The 16573-nt window shown below is 35.7% G+C and overlaps 1 protein-coding gene across 1 annotated transcript; it reads right to left on the reverse strand.

Moving 5' to 3' along the window:
• Nucleotides 1-8188: 8188 nt before the first annotated feature.
• LOC143536235 (homeobox-leucine zipper protein ANTHOCYANINLESS 2-like) lies at nucleotides 8189-14202 on the reverse strand. Its single transcript, XM_077030276.1, has 9 exons — nucleotides 13751-14202; nucleotides 13391-13638; nucleotides 13173-13290; nucleotides 12386-13078; nucleotides 12203-12304; nucleotides 11923-12129; nucleotides 10524-10698; nucleotides 10072-10439; nucleotides 8189-8940 (listed from the first exon to the last, which is right to left on the reverse strand). Exons 1-9 carry the CDS (start codon nucleotides 13883-13885, stop codon nucleotides 8560-8562), a joined length of 2427 nt encoding a protein of 808 aa, XP_076886391.1. The 5' UTR covers nucleotides 13886-14202; the 3' UTR covers nucleotides 8189-8559.
• Between the last annotated feature and the right edge of the window lie 2371 nt (nucleotides 14203-16573).

The raw sequence follows: 16573 nt of genomic DNA on the forward strand, positions 1-16573 counted from the left end.
GCCTATTTTATAGCTCCTCCACTACAAATAGCCTAATTACTCTCGAATTGATCAAGAAGAGATGATCTCAATGTACAGATCTAATCTTTTTAGCAATAAAATTTATTTATCACATGACGGTATGGCATATAAAAAAGTTATATTGGGCACACATGATGCGATTGCATCTGATATTGTACGAGTAAAGGAACAGGGTTTAGGGCTCACGATAACAGGGAAAGTGGGGCGACAGTTTACATCCTAGAGTCATTATTGGTTTAGAAAAGGACTAATAATGAACCCAAAGTTTCTTCAAATGCATGTTACAAAATCTTTCATCAAACAATTACTGTAGACACAAAAGGCTTCCTTTGACATAATCTTATCACATCAAAATATTCGTAGAATCTTCAAATGGTAAGGATATATACATTTCTTTTTTGTCATCATCTTATCACATCAAAATATCAAATTAAGTTTTTGCTTATTTAATTTTCCCTTGTTCTTCATTCCTGACTGATATTATTATTATTATTTGTTTGCTAGACACAAATAAAAGTATATAATATAACAATTTATATTAATTCTTTAACTATTAAAATTATAATTACTAACATTATAACTACTGCGCGTTATTAATAGTAAGGAATTGAAAAGATGCAATATTTAAAGATTAACTAATAAATAACCTTAAAATAATAATTGAATTAATAGTTATATAATTTGTGATGATTAACGTGCAAACAACACATAAAAAAATGATAAGTCTTTATTAAAAATAAAGGTAGTTGTATCTCTTATGTATGCCCTGAAGTAGTTTAAGGTGACGTTTGTTTTTAAAGACAAAAAATGTCAGTAATCTGATTTCATCTGATTTAATGTCTGCAACTAAAGATGTGGTCTGATGTGTGCAATCTGAAAATATAATATTGTTTGTTTTATAAACTGGATATCGTCTGCATAAGCTGAAAAGTAGTTAGATATCATATATATTAAAGTAGATAAAAGTTATTTAACGTTTGTAGACTGCTAAAATAATTGGTAGTTGTGTACGAACTATGGAAGTGGGTGGTGGTAGACAATTGTGGTAGGCGGTGAATGGTGGGTGGTGGTGATGGACGGTTGTGGTGGTGGGTGGTGGGCTGTGATGGTGGCCGACAATGGGTGGTGGTGGTGATGAACGGTGGTGGTGGGTGGTGGATGGTTGTGGCGGGTTGTGGTGGCGGGGTGGTGGTGATGGATGGTGGTGGCGGCGGACGGTGGGTGGTGGCGGTGGCGGGTGGTGGAGGATGGTGGTGGCGGGTGGTGGTGGCGACGGACGGTGGGTGGTGGTGGTGGTAGTGGACGGTGGTTGTGGCCGACGGGGGTGGTGGTGGTGATGGACGGTGGTGGTGGTGGGTGGTGGTGGCGACGGACGGTGGCGGTGCGTGGTGGTGGTGGTTAACGGTGGCGGTGGGTGGTGGTGGCGACGAACGGTGGCGGGGGGTGGTGGCGGCGGACGGTGACGGTGGTAGCGGACGGTGGGTGGTGGTGGTGGTGGACATTGGGTGTTGGTACTTGGTATGATGTTAAGAAGTGTGAAGATGATGAAAAATCTTATTTTTTAAGACCATAAAAGCAGTTTTCAGATCTTTTTTTTTTTAAACAAACAGTCTTCGAGAGCTTATGTCTGCGCGCCTTCAGACATATGCTCCTTGAAGACCTTATAAGCAAAAAACAAACACAACCTAAGAGTAAGAATATGAATAAATGGGTATGTGTAGTCGTTTAAAAAATCTCTTCTTTTGTATGTACCACAATAATTACACATAACATAGATATAATTATAAAAAGACAAATTGGAAATAAATAATCTTTCATATGGCGTATTGGCTGATAATAATCTCACCTTTAAAATTTATGCCAACCGCCAAACCTTTCGACTATTTTTCTCTAAATGGACCTTCGTTGAAAAACATTTAACGTTGTTATGTTTATTTTTTTCGAATGTCAACCCGATGTTGTTTTAGTGCTTTTGAGGATACGAGTTGGCTGATGTAAAACTTATCTTGAAACAGTAATCCAAATGATGAAACAATGTTTCAATTCAGATGCTTGAATTTCAATTAACAAAAATCAAGTCGTTGATCATCTTTCGAGATAAGTTCTACATAAGTCGAATCATATCGTTCCTCCGATCAACGATTTGAAATTCGAAAAAACATTTAACGATGTTAAGTGTTTTTTAACGGATTTTTATTGAGAGAAAAATAGGCGAAAGGTTGGACCGTTAGTGTCGGTTTATTATCGGTCAATACACCAAATATGTGATTATTAATTTCCAATTTGACTTATAGAAATTTAGATCCAATCACAGACAATTGAACACGAGATTACACTTTATGACATATGAGTGTTCTTTTTGTTTGAAAATTGAACTTCATTCCCTATCTTTCACACGCACCAACACGCTACTAAAGCTAGACCATAAACTCCCTATTTTCCACACTTCAACAAATCTCTAACCAAGAAAGCAAAGATCTAGTCAATCTTACACCAAGTCCTAGAAAATTGCCAAATCATTGTTGCGATGTCACATGAGGTAAAAACATGTTCCATCGTCTCGTTGATTTCACCGCAAAGAGAACAAAGTCGTGAGTTAACACACGTAAATCTCTTTGATTGAGCCAAAAAAAATTTTGAAATTTTTTTACACGTGTGTAACTAATATTTAAATTTGTGTAATCATACAAAATCTTTATTCTCTCTCTTGATTCATTTTTAATTAAATTTAATCTCAATCATATATTATATACTTATTTAATTAAATATGTGGTCCCTATTAAGTGTTAAAGTTTTTACAACTCATTAATTTCTCAAAATATTCTTCCTATATATATATATATATATATATCTATATGGAATGTATTTAAGAAGTTGAAATTGTTGGTAAAGAAGACGATTACTCTCATTTACTGTCCTATGATGAACCGAAAACCGGAGAACACGGTTTACGAGAAGACAATTTCGAAGAACACGGCCTCATGAAGAACAAGATTTCATCAAGAACATAATTTTTTTCCATTATAGTTTCATGATGAACTTGTTGAAGAATACGATGAATGAGAAATAAATCGAAGAAAATTCTCATCAGGAACCATGAATTAATTTTCGAAGACATCAAGTCCAGATCCTCCGCTAATACCAAATTCTATTAATCACATATATGTAACAATATAATTACATATATAACTAGAAGAATGATCATGAGCAACTAGGGATGTTTACGGTCTGGTTTGGCCGATTCTTAAGCCAAGCCGTTACTAATGGTTTTTTATTATTGAAAACCGAACCGAACTATTGAAATTTAAAACCAGACCAAATCAAACCGTTAATAACGGTTTGTTTTCACGGTATTGACTCATTTCACTTTAGTACAAGTAACCCAAAATAAGAAATAAAGCATATAAAGAAATGCTAAAAACAATTGTTGACTGATATTTCTTCATAGAACCAAAGCACAGATCGAACTTGACATGCTGAATTTGCCTCACACTATTAATAAAGAAACTACCGCATTACAAAAATAAATATGTGTAAGTAAACTGAAATAGATAATAATTAAGCCTAATTAATGTATAAAAATTTATACATCTTCTCAGCACTAAAATATCTTCAAATAAGCGTAATTTCAGAAACTATATTAGAATAAATAACCACTAATGTTTATAATTTATATATATAGGTATATATAACCCTAAGGAATAAAACAAGCTGATTTACGAAGAAAACGAAGATAAACGATGAAAACATACTCAAAACACCCCATGGTGAATCAAAACATTGCCATGCCTAGAGCATATGAAGTAAAGATAAAAATCAGGAAATCAATGCATGACCATGTTAACCAAAACACACCTCATGTTATCAAGAACAATAGGAAAAAACAAAATAGAATATTCTAAAGCAAAACATGGTCATGCCTTCCCAAAACACGGTCATGCCTTCATTACAAGGGAAAATGACAAAATTGGTGAAATTTGGACTGTTGTGGAACTCAACACGGCCGTTCCTTGCTTAACACGGTCGTGTTAACTCAAGCTGTACGATCTGACAGAAAACAATTAATGCAGTAGGACAAAAATGGCGACATGGTCATGCCTTGCTTGGCACAACCGTGTTTTGAAGCCCAGATCAGCCTATAAATTGAATGCTCATCTTCTTCACTTAATACACCTCAATAGACTTCAATACACCATTCACTCCACTTAAACCACATATTTTCACCACCATTAATAAGGGAATTAATCTCATCCATCCAACCCTTGAAGATTAAGGAGATTAAGCTTTTGGCGGAGGTCATTAGTACCAAAGATTAGTCATCCAAACTAGTTAGATTGTTTCAATTTTATCATGTTTGTATCTACTACTTTGATAGTTATCATTATGGTTATTAGTGGCTAAATTCTATAGTATCATCTTGGTATATAATGAATCTTATTGAAGTTTAGTAATGATAGTAAAACATGTGATTGGTATTTAATATTTAATGATTATGTTGCAATTATCACTTGATGAGGAATGCTAAAATACTTTTAAAAGATACCCCAAGTGTCAAGCATGACGATAAGCCAAGAAATTGTTAGTCTTGTGAAGTCGTGGCGAACCTTAAAATAGACACCGAGATTCCCTTAAAAGAATAACTTAAGCAGAACCCCTACCTTACACAGGTTTTTGGATTTAAACGCCTAAGCTTGAACGAGTATCAATTCTACTCTATATCGTGTATTTGGTGCTTAAACCGTTGAACTTTGAGGTTTGGGACTCACGAAATGCTTTATGAAGTATGTGTGTGTGAAATGTGTGTTTTGTTATGAGATTAGAATGAGACATGCACCCCCTTTTATAGGTTGAATTCTTAACTCATCGCGTATCACGATGACGTATGAGAATGGTTATCGCGTAGCGCGGTGACTAAGCATATTTCAGGTGCTGCCACGTGTTGACACATGGCATGCCACCTGTCACGCAAACGTGGAGGTTACGTCACGTTTCCCTATGGACTTTGGGCTTGGTCCATCGTGTAGCGTGACACCGCCCAAACCTTAGGTTTTATGGGGCTTTATCACGTATCGCAATGGGCTTATCTCTTATTGCGTAGTGTGATGGGTTTCAAAACTTAAATTTTCATTTTTGTTTCTTCTACTTTCACAAAAATACTAAGGCGGCTTCCAAGCGGTTTGCGGTGATGCGAGTGTGCAAAGTGCAAACTGGGCCATCAAAACGCCACATTGCGCCCATTTCCCGCGCCCGATCCCCTGCACGTGCGCATCGGGTGTTTCGTACCCTCTCTAAGTCTACCATGTGTCTTATTATACAAGAATATTATCTTGTAAGTCCTTCTCATTATAAAGAGCTCTCAAGTTTATCTTTTTGTCAATGTGAGACAAACTCACTTTCTTTTTTTTCATTGTGGGACAAAATTAATTTTTTAACTCACATTTTCAATCACAAATTTTGGATATATTTTGGGTCCTTATCTTTCCTAAGTTGCCAAAATTTTGACCAAATTTTTTTGGGATGTTACACTCGAGGGCCCTACATGTATGATCAATAGTTGGTACCAGCTTTATTAACTAATCAGAGTTCCGTTCTTTTAGCGGAAGTCTTTTAATAAAATATTATTTTATAAAACGTCGGGTTTTAAATACCTGTTTGATATTTACAAGACATGTCTTTTTGGAAAACATAGTTTACATTGATTTCAATTTCAAATATTTTAGTCGTCAGATAACATCTAATGATTGTATTTCCAATCTTCTATTTGATCTTCTTGTCGGATCTAACCTTACTGATTTCCTATAAAACAGTACGTCAGCGCTATGATGGTGAATCATTGAGTGACTCCAAAAATTTTCTGAACTTTCGTTAAAACACATTATAGCTTTATGTACAGCTCAGCGGGGCATATGCTCTTTCGGTGGAACGTATCACTAAAATACACATACCGGTCCGCGATGTCTTCAGGAGTTGTGCCATTGGAGATATGGTTTGAGATTAACACATAGCATGACTACTGACTTGTCAGTTATGAATTGATCTAGACATATGTGCATATAGTTTGAGTGCTTTTACTATATTTTGCTTTATAATGCTTTGTAAATGTCTTCATACCCTTTAAGATAACAATATGTTTGTCTTTCGACTCTAAGACAAATATCATGTTTATCTTTTCTAAGTAAATAATTTGTTTAACAGTTTAAACGTATTCTAATTCTTATTTGAAAATGTTTTCTGACTCTCTGGACAAACAGCTGGTACGTCCCATTAGAATAAATTTGTATTATAAAATTTTACATATCCACCTTTCTATTCGGTCGATAAATATGTTTACAGATTTTGAAAAGGTTAACGTATTCATCATTCAGTTCTGTTTCAGTGAACTTGTTATGATAATCTTCATGTTTTCGTATGCTTAACCTGTCTTAAATTAGTTTACATAAATACCTAGATCGTGTTTCTTGATCCAACTGTAGACTATATTGGCCTAGTCTTATCGTTTCAAACATTGTTTATACATAGTGGTTCGGTTTATAGGTTCAAAACTTAATTTTCATTAAAATAATAAAATTTAATTTGAGACGAGCCATATCAAAATAACACAGCCCATATATGTGTAACAAGGCATCACAAAGTTGGAATCTTGACCCGTATCAAAGTTTGGGATGAGACAGACTGTATAATGATTAGATGGTCCGTTTAATACTATTGTTTTGGTCATTTAAAACTAGAAATGATTTTAACATGTTTTTGAGACTCGTTTAAGTGTTCCAATACCTAGTACATGATTAAAAACACATATAACTTCTAACCAGTTTATACCTAGGTTCAATCGATAATAGCTTTCATACTCGGTTAAACATAATAATCGAACTTTAAATGAGTGTTAGGGGTACCATACCTTACTTCCAAGCTTAATACAACCTAGGAATGATTTGTGAACCCTTCTACAGCTACTAGAATACTTGATTAGTGCTTGAACTTGGCTAGAACCTACTTCCCCTAGCTTGTTCTTGCTAACACCCTCAAAACACTAACAAACCTTGAGTTTTGTGCATGGTTTGATAATCAGAAGTTGTGATATTGAAATGAGCGTATTATGGCCTCTATTTATAGGCCTTTTCGCAATTGATGAGTCAGATATGCACGTTGACATGTTAGGGTCGGTTTTGACACATATTTGCTTACTCAGACGATGATACATACCATTTAAAGATAAGACGGTATGTCTCAAGAATTAGTAGACGAATGAGACGCCCCGTCAGATAATGTAAGCATATGAGACACTCCGTCTCAAGATCTAACTTAATACCCAAGTTAGTTTTGATACGGACCATCTAATAATGAGACGGTCTGTCTCATCTGAAATGTTAAAAATTACAGTTAGTCCCTGGACTTTCATTTTAGCAAAATGACCAAATGGTCCCTCAACATCTGAAGTTGGTAAATGGCACTGAAGTTTTCAGGTGTTACATGAATTCTAGCGTCCCTCGTGAGTTCTATTTTTGCTTAAAGTAATCAAATTCACGCTCCAAATCTTTGGCAACGCGCAAAGCGATTAGACAACCGAAAGCGACACCCAAAAGTCTTTGGGGTTCTTATATTATGACATGTCATTGAAGTAATCTGTCATCAAACGAGCGTTCGTGCCCAAAGGATCTCGTTCAATATATTCTCTTTTAGAGGCGTGTGTGGAGAAGGAAGAGATTGCATACACTTTGGGCGTCAATCTCAAAAAACTGGTTGTATATATCTGAAGAAAAGGGAGAATTCATATATCGTTTTGTAGATTTTTATAGAATTTAAGTAGAGAGTTACATAAAAGTGTGAGTTTTGATTGAGAATTAAAAGGATTATACTAGAAAAAAAACTGATTCTTTTTATATAAAAATGACCGTTCATAAACGGTCATGTTGGCTATTCAACTCAAACACATCGTTGTGCGTACAACGAAGCTAGCCCAAAACGGGCCAAAAAAAGCCAGGGTGGTGTGCCTAGTGTTTTGTGCTCGTTTCCTTCTTCAAAACGAGGCTACTACGGGTGGTGTTAGTATTGTTTCATATGATTATCATTGCAAGAAAGCTATTTGGTGTCAAAATTAACTAAATGGTGTACAAATATCAATACCAGCATAACAAATAAATCTCAGATTTACTCATGTGCTCTAACATATACTTGTAAAAACACTTGTATGGTGGATTTATACCAAAAACTAATAATCAACAAACTAAGATTAGCACCCAAGAAAAACACAAGACAAAGCTTTTCACACAAAAAATACAACAAAAACACTGAAAACCCTTAATGGCAACATAACACATCATACTATAATCCAACCAGAGCTAACTTGATCAAGCCGGGTTGATCGAGTCAATGCCCGAACCACCACCTTTGCTTTGTTGTAAAAACCACACACATCTAGTTCTTACAACAAAGCAACGGTTGACAAGCACGGTTCGTTCTTGACTCACCAAAAAAAAAAATCTTCAAAATACTATCATTCACATTTCACCACCCGAAAAAACCCTAAAACATCATAAACTAGTTCTCTGATGGAAGAGCGGCTTTGATCTTCTGCACGGTACACGATATCAGATTATTAACCGTCTCAACCGACTCCACAGTGAGCTTAGCAGTAGGAAGGCTGTTAACAAGGATTTGAAACGCTACGGTCAACAAAGAACCTCCCACTCTACCCCCATTGCCACCACCATTATTTGTCTCGGACACAACACGATTACCTGACCCATCAGGAACTATGGCAAACCCGGATGGCAAAAGAGCCACATAAGCCGAATCACCCCCATTCATCACCACATGCATAGCTGGAATATCAACCGGAGCATACACCACCAATGACCCTGCCGAATCAATACATGTTTCTTGTAATATCAACATGCTACTTTGGTTAGAATTCATTGCCTGTAACAAAAAAAAAGGTAACAAAAAGTTAGAAACCAAAATATATATTTTGTAAATATTAGGATTTAAAAATAATTAAAAAAAAGGTGATTGTGTGGTCGCTGTCCAATTGAGTAACTGCTTTGGATAACTTCCCATAAACCAAAACGGTGTCGTACGGTCTGAACCCAGAAAGGTCTCCACTGTCCCCCCTTTCACATGCAACACAGTTTTGACTTTATAGATTTTCTTTTTTAGATTAAAAAGGCTTATTATAATAAAGTTAAAGTCTCTACGTTAGATCTGAAATAGACCTAAGTACTCTTTTCTAAATAAAATTACCCTTTTGCCCCTGTGTTTTCTTCTATATTACTTACTACTTTTCAATCAATTCAACCCAACCCATGTTTGGAAATACACCAAATTTTCATATAGAGTTGAAATCTATAGAAATAGTGAAATACCCTAACCGAATTGTCCCGGTTTGAGACCGGGCGGAGTTAAGATTCACACGGTTTAGTTCATGCTTTAATTTTGACGGTTTGTTGGTTTAATTACTTGGTATGAAACTTAAACCGGCCATGTTATTAACATGTTTTAACTTTTAATATTTATATATTTCATATATATGTAGTTAGGTATATTTTTTATAATCAGAAAATCATATTTTATCATTTAAGAACTTATAAAAACTAATGATTTTGGTAAAATACATAAAAGTTGGTTTAGACCATCAAACTGCTAAAACTGAACCGTTTGACGGTTATATCAATAATGCAAAACGAAAATATTGAGAAAATATTAAGAAAGCTGATAAAGAGTTAAAGCTGTAAAACACCAAACAGTCAAACCGCTAAATGTCAAACAGGTAAAACCAAAAGGTTTTAATATTTTATCATAATAAAATTATTCACAAATTAAATGAATTTGAGAAAACGTTATAAAAAAATCGTTTAAAACAAAACCCGAACCATTAAACCGTCAAATAGGCAAAACCGAAAAATTCGGGCACCAACACCACCAGCCCGGTTTAGCTTTTAGTTTATTTAAACCTTATTTAGTGGTTCGACGCATAATTTTCATCAAAACCAGCCGAACAAATTAATAGTTCAAAAAAACATATAAAAACATAGAGGGGGCTAGAAAGATTACACTAGCTCGGAGAAGTGACACACAATTGCCATGATCTTGGCCTTTGGCTATATGAGCCATTTCTTGCATGGGTCCACCATTGGATAATATATCCCACTCGCTTCTTAACTGTTCATTGCGAAGAAAGTCAAACAGTCGTTGAGGAGACACGGGCAACCAAACCGAGGTAGCCGCGCTTAAAACAACACCCGGAGGCTCACCCGGATCATCAACACTTTGTCGGGTCATAACCCGAACATCCTCATCAACATTAGTTGCACACAATTTGTTCCACTTATAAACCGTGGACGCGCAAACACCCGCACAAAAGTTATCCGTCATTCGCTGTGCTAGTTTTAACATGCTTTTCCGACCGCTTGAAGTTATTGCTACATATACAACACAATAATGTATCACAAGTTGTATCACATGCATATAAAGTTGTATTTCTACCATAATAAAAAAATGTATACCGGTGTGATCTCGAGTGGGGGCCGCAGAGGACATAATAATGGCGAGGCACTCGCATTGTCGTTGGAGGGCGGCCACCCATCTTTGTGCACCGAAGCCCATCCCGGCTCGAATCAACGGTCGGTAAAGCTCATGAACCACACTTTCATCGTATTCAGCATGCTCAACCCACGTAACCTAAAAAGGACGATACATTAACAAACCATTTTTATTAAAAAATATATACACCATAAAAAGACAGATTAACTAAGGTAGAGTGGTTGGATTATTTTTCTTTCTAGCGCGTCTAACATCTTGCTAGTCAGTGTTTTTTAATATAAAACGTTTAAGAAAAGAAGTAATAACTTTAAATAATAAATTAAAGTGATTCTTGAATTAAATAAGTTAAAATCAATAATAGAAGACAAATCTTGGAAACGGGCTCAATGGACAATAGTATATTCATGAAACAGTACAATCAATTCTCCTACACCAGAAAATGACAATACTTTTATTATTTTCACAAAGATTGATGCAAATAAAATAAGAACAAATGACATGAAAATGGTCAAACAGGATCGAATAGGACCCGAAAAAAACTCAGAAAACTTGGAACAGAAACATCAAAACAATTGTTTTATACCAACGATGATATTAACTACTAAAAGTGATCGGGATCATCGCGATCTGAATAATAAATATGTCACAATGCGCGGGAAATCGAGTTGTTAGATGTTTCTGTTGTATATTATATATCACAGCTGCATGATATAATATAAAGTATTTGAATCTGATTCCATATGCTTGATTCAAGGAGTACATATGCATTGATAAGCCAAAAACAGCATCTAAATTGAATAAAACAGCATTTGAGAAGGTTCGTTTTCGCGTTATAAAATTCATGTAAAAATGAATCTTGTCAACAAGAGTGGCGACTCGAGTCTAAGAACTTTTTTTAGAAATGAAACTACACCCTGGCAAATTTGATAACATTAAATCTCGAAAAAAAAATAATAATAAACATATAATAGTATGAAGATTGTGTAAGTTACATGCACATATGTAAGCATCAAAGATGGTAAATTATGTTTACTAAAATGTAAGAAGTGCATTTAAAGTTGTACATTACTATATTTATGTAAGCATTCATGTTTCGGAAGCAAGTGTTAAGGTTTTAAGAGAAGAGGTGTGACAACAAACTCATTAAAGTCAGGCAAGCACACCTACTTGTTAAACTCCATAAATGCTAAAGAAGTTTCAAACTTTGACTTTTAACATCAAACCGATTGATTTTAAGTTTTAACCAAATTATGCTATAGATAGTCGTATATCAATCACATGACTCGTTCAAAGCTAAAAACAAATATGAACATCAATATAAAATTTCAAAGTCAAAAGTTGACTAAAGAGTCAAGTTTATACCTTAGAGTAACCATTAGGCATATCTTGAACAACACAACCGGAAGGAAGCCTTCTACAAGTCAAAAAACCCGGTTGACCGTCCCGAATCGTATCAACTGACACGTCAACCACCGCCCACACGCCCTCCGCATGTTGCTTGCAATACCGAAGAAAGTTGACCTCCCGGACCGGGACCAACGGTGAAAGAACTTGCAGCTCGGCGTGCATCTAAAACATGTTTCGGTTAATAAAACGATTGTAAATAACGAAAAAATAAACGGGATTTTGAACCGAATATTACCAATTGAAGGGCACCATTTCTTGTTCCTCCCATCCCATTTGCAATCACATCTAATGTTGATGTTCTAGCAATCATACATGGAAACATTTCTGCCCATTTGTTCTAAGCAAAACAATAAACAAGAATCAATTATAACTCGTAACGAATAATAGTTAATAATAATCAAGATTAACGAGAAATTACCGAATCCATTAGGGTTTCAACTAGAGCCAGGCTATTGATGATCACTGTCCCACTCTCTCGTGTAGCCTCGGAAACAAAATCATTCGGTTTTAGCCCGATACACGGAGTAAAGATTCTAGCATACTCGTTATGGTTCATCACCTCACGGCCCGTGTCCAACGACTGGAGCCAAACCGGCTCGTCGGTTTGGGCTAACTTAACCAACTCATCCATAGCGGCTAACGCAAGCTCGAGGTACATTGACCGCTCAAGAGAATGATCAATCCCCATGACATTGTTACTTCCTCTTGGCGGTCCAACTGATGACGCGCTAGAAATCCCGACACCGAAATCAGGCGGTCCTAGTGGTAGTGGCGAGGTGGTTGATCCAACCATCCCGCCACTTACTCCGCCTTGGAGTTGGTGGAACTGGTGTCCACCAACTCCAAGCTCCAAACTCGAGTTTGGCATAGCGGATACCGGGCGACCAATAAATTTCCCGGCAAGAGCGCACACGCGCTCTAACTCGTCTTTTAATCTCGCATTCTCAATCCTTAAATGCTGTTCCTCCAACGAGATATCACCAATCATCGCTGGACCGCCGCAATTGGTGCAGCTAGGGCTCCGCATTGCCTCCCGAATCGACATGTTTTCCGCTCGAAGCTTATCGTTTTCTTGCCGGAGGATCGAGTTTTCGTGCCGCTCTAATTGTGTCTAATTAAATCAAAAGTTTCAACATTAAATATTTAAATTCTTTTTCATAATATTATCATTAAAAACATCAAAAAGATTGATTATTTCCACTTACTTTCATCTGGGTACGACGATTCTGAAACCAAAACTTAACCTGTCGTGTCTCTAAACATAATCTTCTGCTAAGCTCCAAACGTTGTTTATCATCAGGATGAGGACACTCTTTAAACAATCTTTAAAAACAATAAAAAATAATAATAATTAATTTTCGTAACAAATTAATAAAAAAATAATAATAATAACATTTTATGTTATGAAAGCTAATATTATTACGCTTCAAGTTCTTGAATTTGTTGCGGTGTATGACGGTGATATCTTTTCTTTCTCGGTGGTTTACCATCATCTCCATCAGGATCATCACCGGAGCCACCAACGTCCATATTATCACTACCGGACTTACTCTCATGCTCTTCTTCACGGCTCCTTCTACCACCGCCACCGCCACCGCCACCACTACCACCCTCATAACTTTCCGGCATTCTTCCAATCTCACCACCGCCACCACCCTCCATAGACGTTTGCTAAACAATTAATAACAAAAAAACAAATCAGTTAAAAGTAAAAAAAAGAAAAAAGAAATAAAAGTATGATTTGATGTGGTTTAAAGAATGATAATAATATTATTATTATTACAAGAGCAAGTGAGAGGCCGGGTGAAGAGAACATTGATTTGGAGTACGGTTGAGAGATAGCACCGACGCGCATATTATAAGGGATGCCACCGCCGTCGCCGCCGTGACTGTTATCAAGAAAACCCCCAAAACTCATCAGATAATAATAATAATATTATTGCTGTTTTTTGAATGAAAACCCTAATAACCCCAGTTCAAAGATTCAACTCTTTGTGGATATCATCAAACAAATGTTACAAATCCATCAAGAACAAAGAGTGTTGGATGATTTTAAATAAAGGGTTTTCAAGAAAATGGGTGTGTGTGTGTTTTTGGTTCTCTCACTCTTATCTGTTTATGGAACCCTAGAGAGAGAGAGGAAGAGAAAGAGAGAGAGGTATATGCTGCATGCTTGACTTTTGGTTTTGGATCATGAGCTTGAAGAGAGAGAGTAAAGAAATATAAAGAGGGTTTTCTTGAATTTAGTAGATGTAGAGAGAGAGTGGATGTGAATAAGAAGAAGAAAGAGATAAAGTGTGTGGAGACTTGGAAGCCTTACAAATACAAGACAATCAGAAAAAAGGTTTCCACAGCAAAGTAAAAAGGGTCGGTTCTCTTTCTCTTTCTCTTTCTCTTTCTCTTTCTCTCTCGTCACTCTTCTCACACCTCTTCTCTTTCTCTTTCTCTTTCTCTTTCTCTTTCTCTTTCTCTTTCTCAAAGTCTTTTCTTAGTTATTTTTCTTTTTTATTATTATTCTTTTGCTTTTCTTCATTTGTGTTTTTTAAAAATGACAAAACTTGCTTTATAGGACGGGGCAGCAATATGGGTAGAGTATGTGATTTCATTTTAAGGCAAAGGTTTGCTTTATAAACTAGATTCATTTTTGTCATTTATTACACTTAGAAAATCAAAAAAACAAACAAAAAGTTCTATAGTATTTGCTGGTATATGTTACCAATGATTTTGTAGTTTATGAATAATAAGGGTAGAAATGAGATGATATGCAGGAATGGGTAGTGCATTAGTGGTACCCATAAGTGTCCCTTTCTCACTAATAGGTTCATAAAAGTTAAATTTAATTCGACTTGTCTTAAATATTGATTATATTATTGTCTAAATAATAACACTAAATTGTTGTATTAAATAATGTAAGGAATTAAATATGCATTACTTAATGTAATGAAGTCAATTTTATTCTTTAAAAGAATTATTATTACTTAAAAGTAAATTAATACATCAAGTGTTAGAGCATTCACATTTAAACCATTAAATTTGGTGAGTTGAGTTTTATAATTTAGGGAGTGATTTTAGGTGTTATGAGTAAATGAAATAGAAAATGCAATGATTTTTCTGTATATTTGAAAAGCTACTGTTCAGCCCTTATAAATTTTTAATATTTGTTGAAAGTGGTTGTGAGTGAAAAAGAGAGAAACATAAAAGAATGGTTAGGTATGGAAGAAAGGGACCTAGTCCTAATAATACTCTAGGAAGAAGGGACCGGACCCTACTAATCCGAGGAAGAAGGGACCGGACCCTATTAATATCTGAGGAAGAAAAGGGATTGAGCCCTAATAATTCTCGAGGCAGTAGGGCGTAATGCTCCTTAAAACGTATAAGTATGTAAAATATGAATAAATGTAAAGTATGAAAGAAAGAAAGAAAAAAAAGAAGTTATATATTACGTATGCACGAAAGAAAGATAAGCAGGTTAAGTATATAATATGAATCTTCGGATGCGTATGTATAGTATATGAATGTATTATTTGTTATCTGAGTAACTATAACTCACTCAGCGTAGCTGACTTTTAGTATGCACGCAGGTAAATAAGCTAAAGCAGCTAGCCTGAGGGAGACACATTGCAGGACTAACGAGACTGGCATCTAAAGATTTGTCATGATGTTTAAATAAAATATTTTTATGTTATGTTTTTAAAGACAGGTTTGATGTCCTGTAACGAACGATTGAAGTTTTATTGATTCCGCGAAAGTTTAATTTAACTCTGATATTTAGAACTGTGTTTATAAGTAAATCCAACGCCAATGTAGGGCGCCAGAAATAGGGCCTTACATATAGATATAGATAAGGGTGAGTTGGATGGTTTACTTAGATGGCACGAGTAACACCCAAGTAGAGCAAGTAGGCAAGGGAGCACCGCCCCTTAAATCGAATAGTTGGATTATAAAGGAAAGTTTTTCCTTTATTTTTCTTTTCATTTTCACTTCATTTCCTTTTCCTTCAATTTCTTTTCAATTTAGAAAGTAAATCCTCCCATTTTACAATTCATTTCCCTTATTTGTTTTTCCTTTCTTTTTGTAACATCCTACTTTCGGTTATATTAATAAAATAAAGTTCGTTTATTTTATAGCGGGTCGTTATCGGTTAATAGAATACGAGATGGACTTGTGTTGGGTAAATGGATATGGGTTATGGACTTGGGTTATGGAGGAATGAAGGAAAGACCATGGGCTTAAGCCCATGATCAAAAATATATATACCATTGATCCTCCATTTAATTCATTTACACATATCCCTTACACCATCCAAAACACACACTTAAGATTCTCTCTCTAGTTCTCTCTCTCTCTAAACCGATATCAAGAAGGAAACCGAGAACCGACCCGAGGTAATGATAGTATTTTATTGTTTGAGCTTAAATCCGTTAGATATAATCATGAAACGAAGAGCCGACACCGTTAAACCGTTTAAGTCATGAGATCCGGGTGGAATCGGGTATAAACTGAACCTAATATGAGCTTAGGGGTCACCCTAGCTCAGATATGGATCGAACGGGACGAAAAACGATGAAAAACGGTGTAAAACGGTGAATATACGTTTTTCCGGAGA

The sequence above is a fragment of the Bidens hawaiensis genome, unplaced genomic scaffold (assembly GCF_021521415.1).
Source record: "Bidens hawaiensis isolate Kalapana, Puna unplaced genomic scaffold, B.hawaiensis_p1.1 tig00010745_1, whole genome shotgun sequence".
NCBI classification, from domain to species: domain Eukaryota; kingdom Viridiplantae; phylum Streptophyta; class Magnoliopsida; order Asterales; family Asteraceae; genus Bidens; species Bidens hawaiensis.

What these genes read in the sequence shown, in the direction of transcription:
- LOC143536235 (XM_077030276.1), bottom strand. Translation starts at nt 13,885, where the DNA reads ATGAGTTTTGGGGGTTTTCTTGATAACAGTCACGGCGGCGACGGCGGT. An exon ending in TTGAAACCCTAATGGATTCG is followed by an intron (nt 12,305 to 12,385) that starts GTAATTTCTCGT and finishes TGTTTTGCTTAG; the next exon opens with AACAAATGGGCAGAAATGTT. An exon ending in TGTCACTTCTCCGAGCTAGT is followed by an intron (nt 8,941 to 10,071) that starts GTAATCTTTCTA and finishes TTTTTGTTACAG; the next exon opens with GCAATGAATTCTAACCAAAG.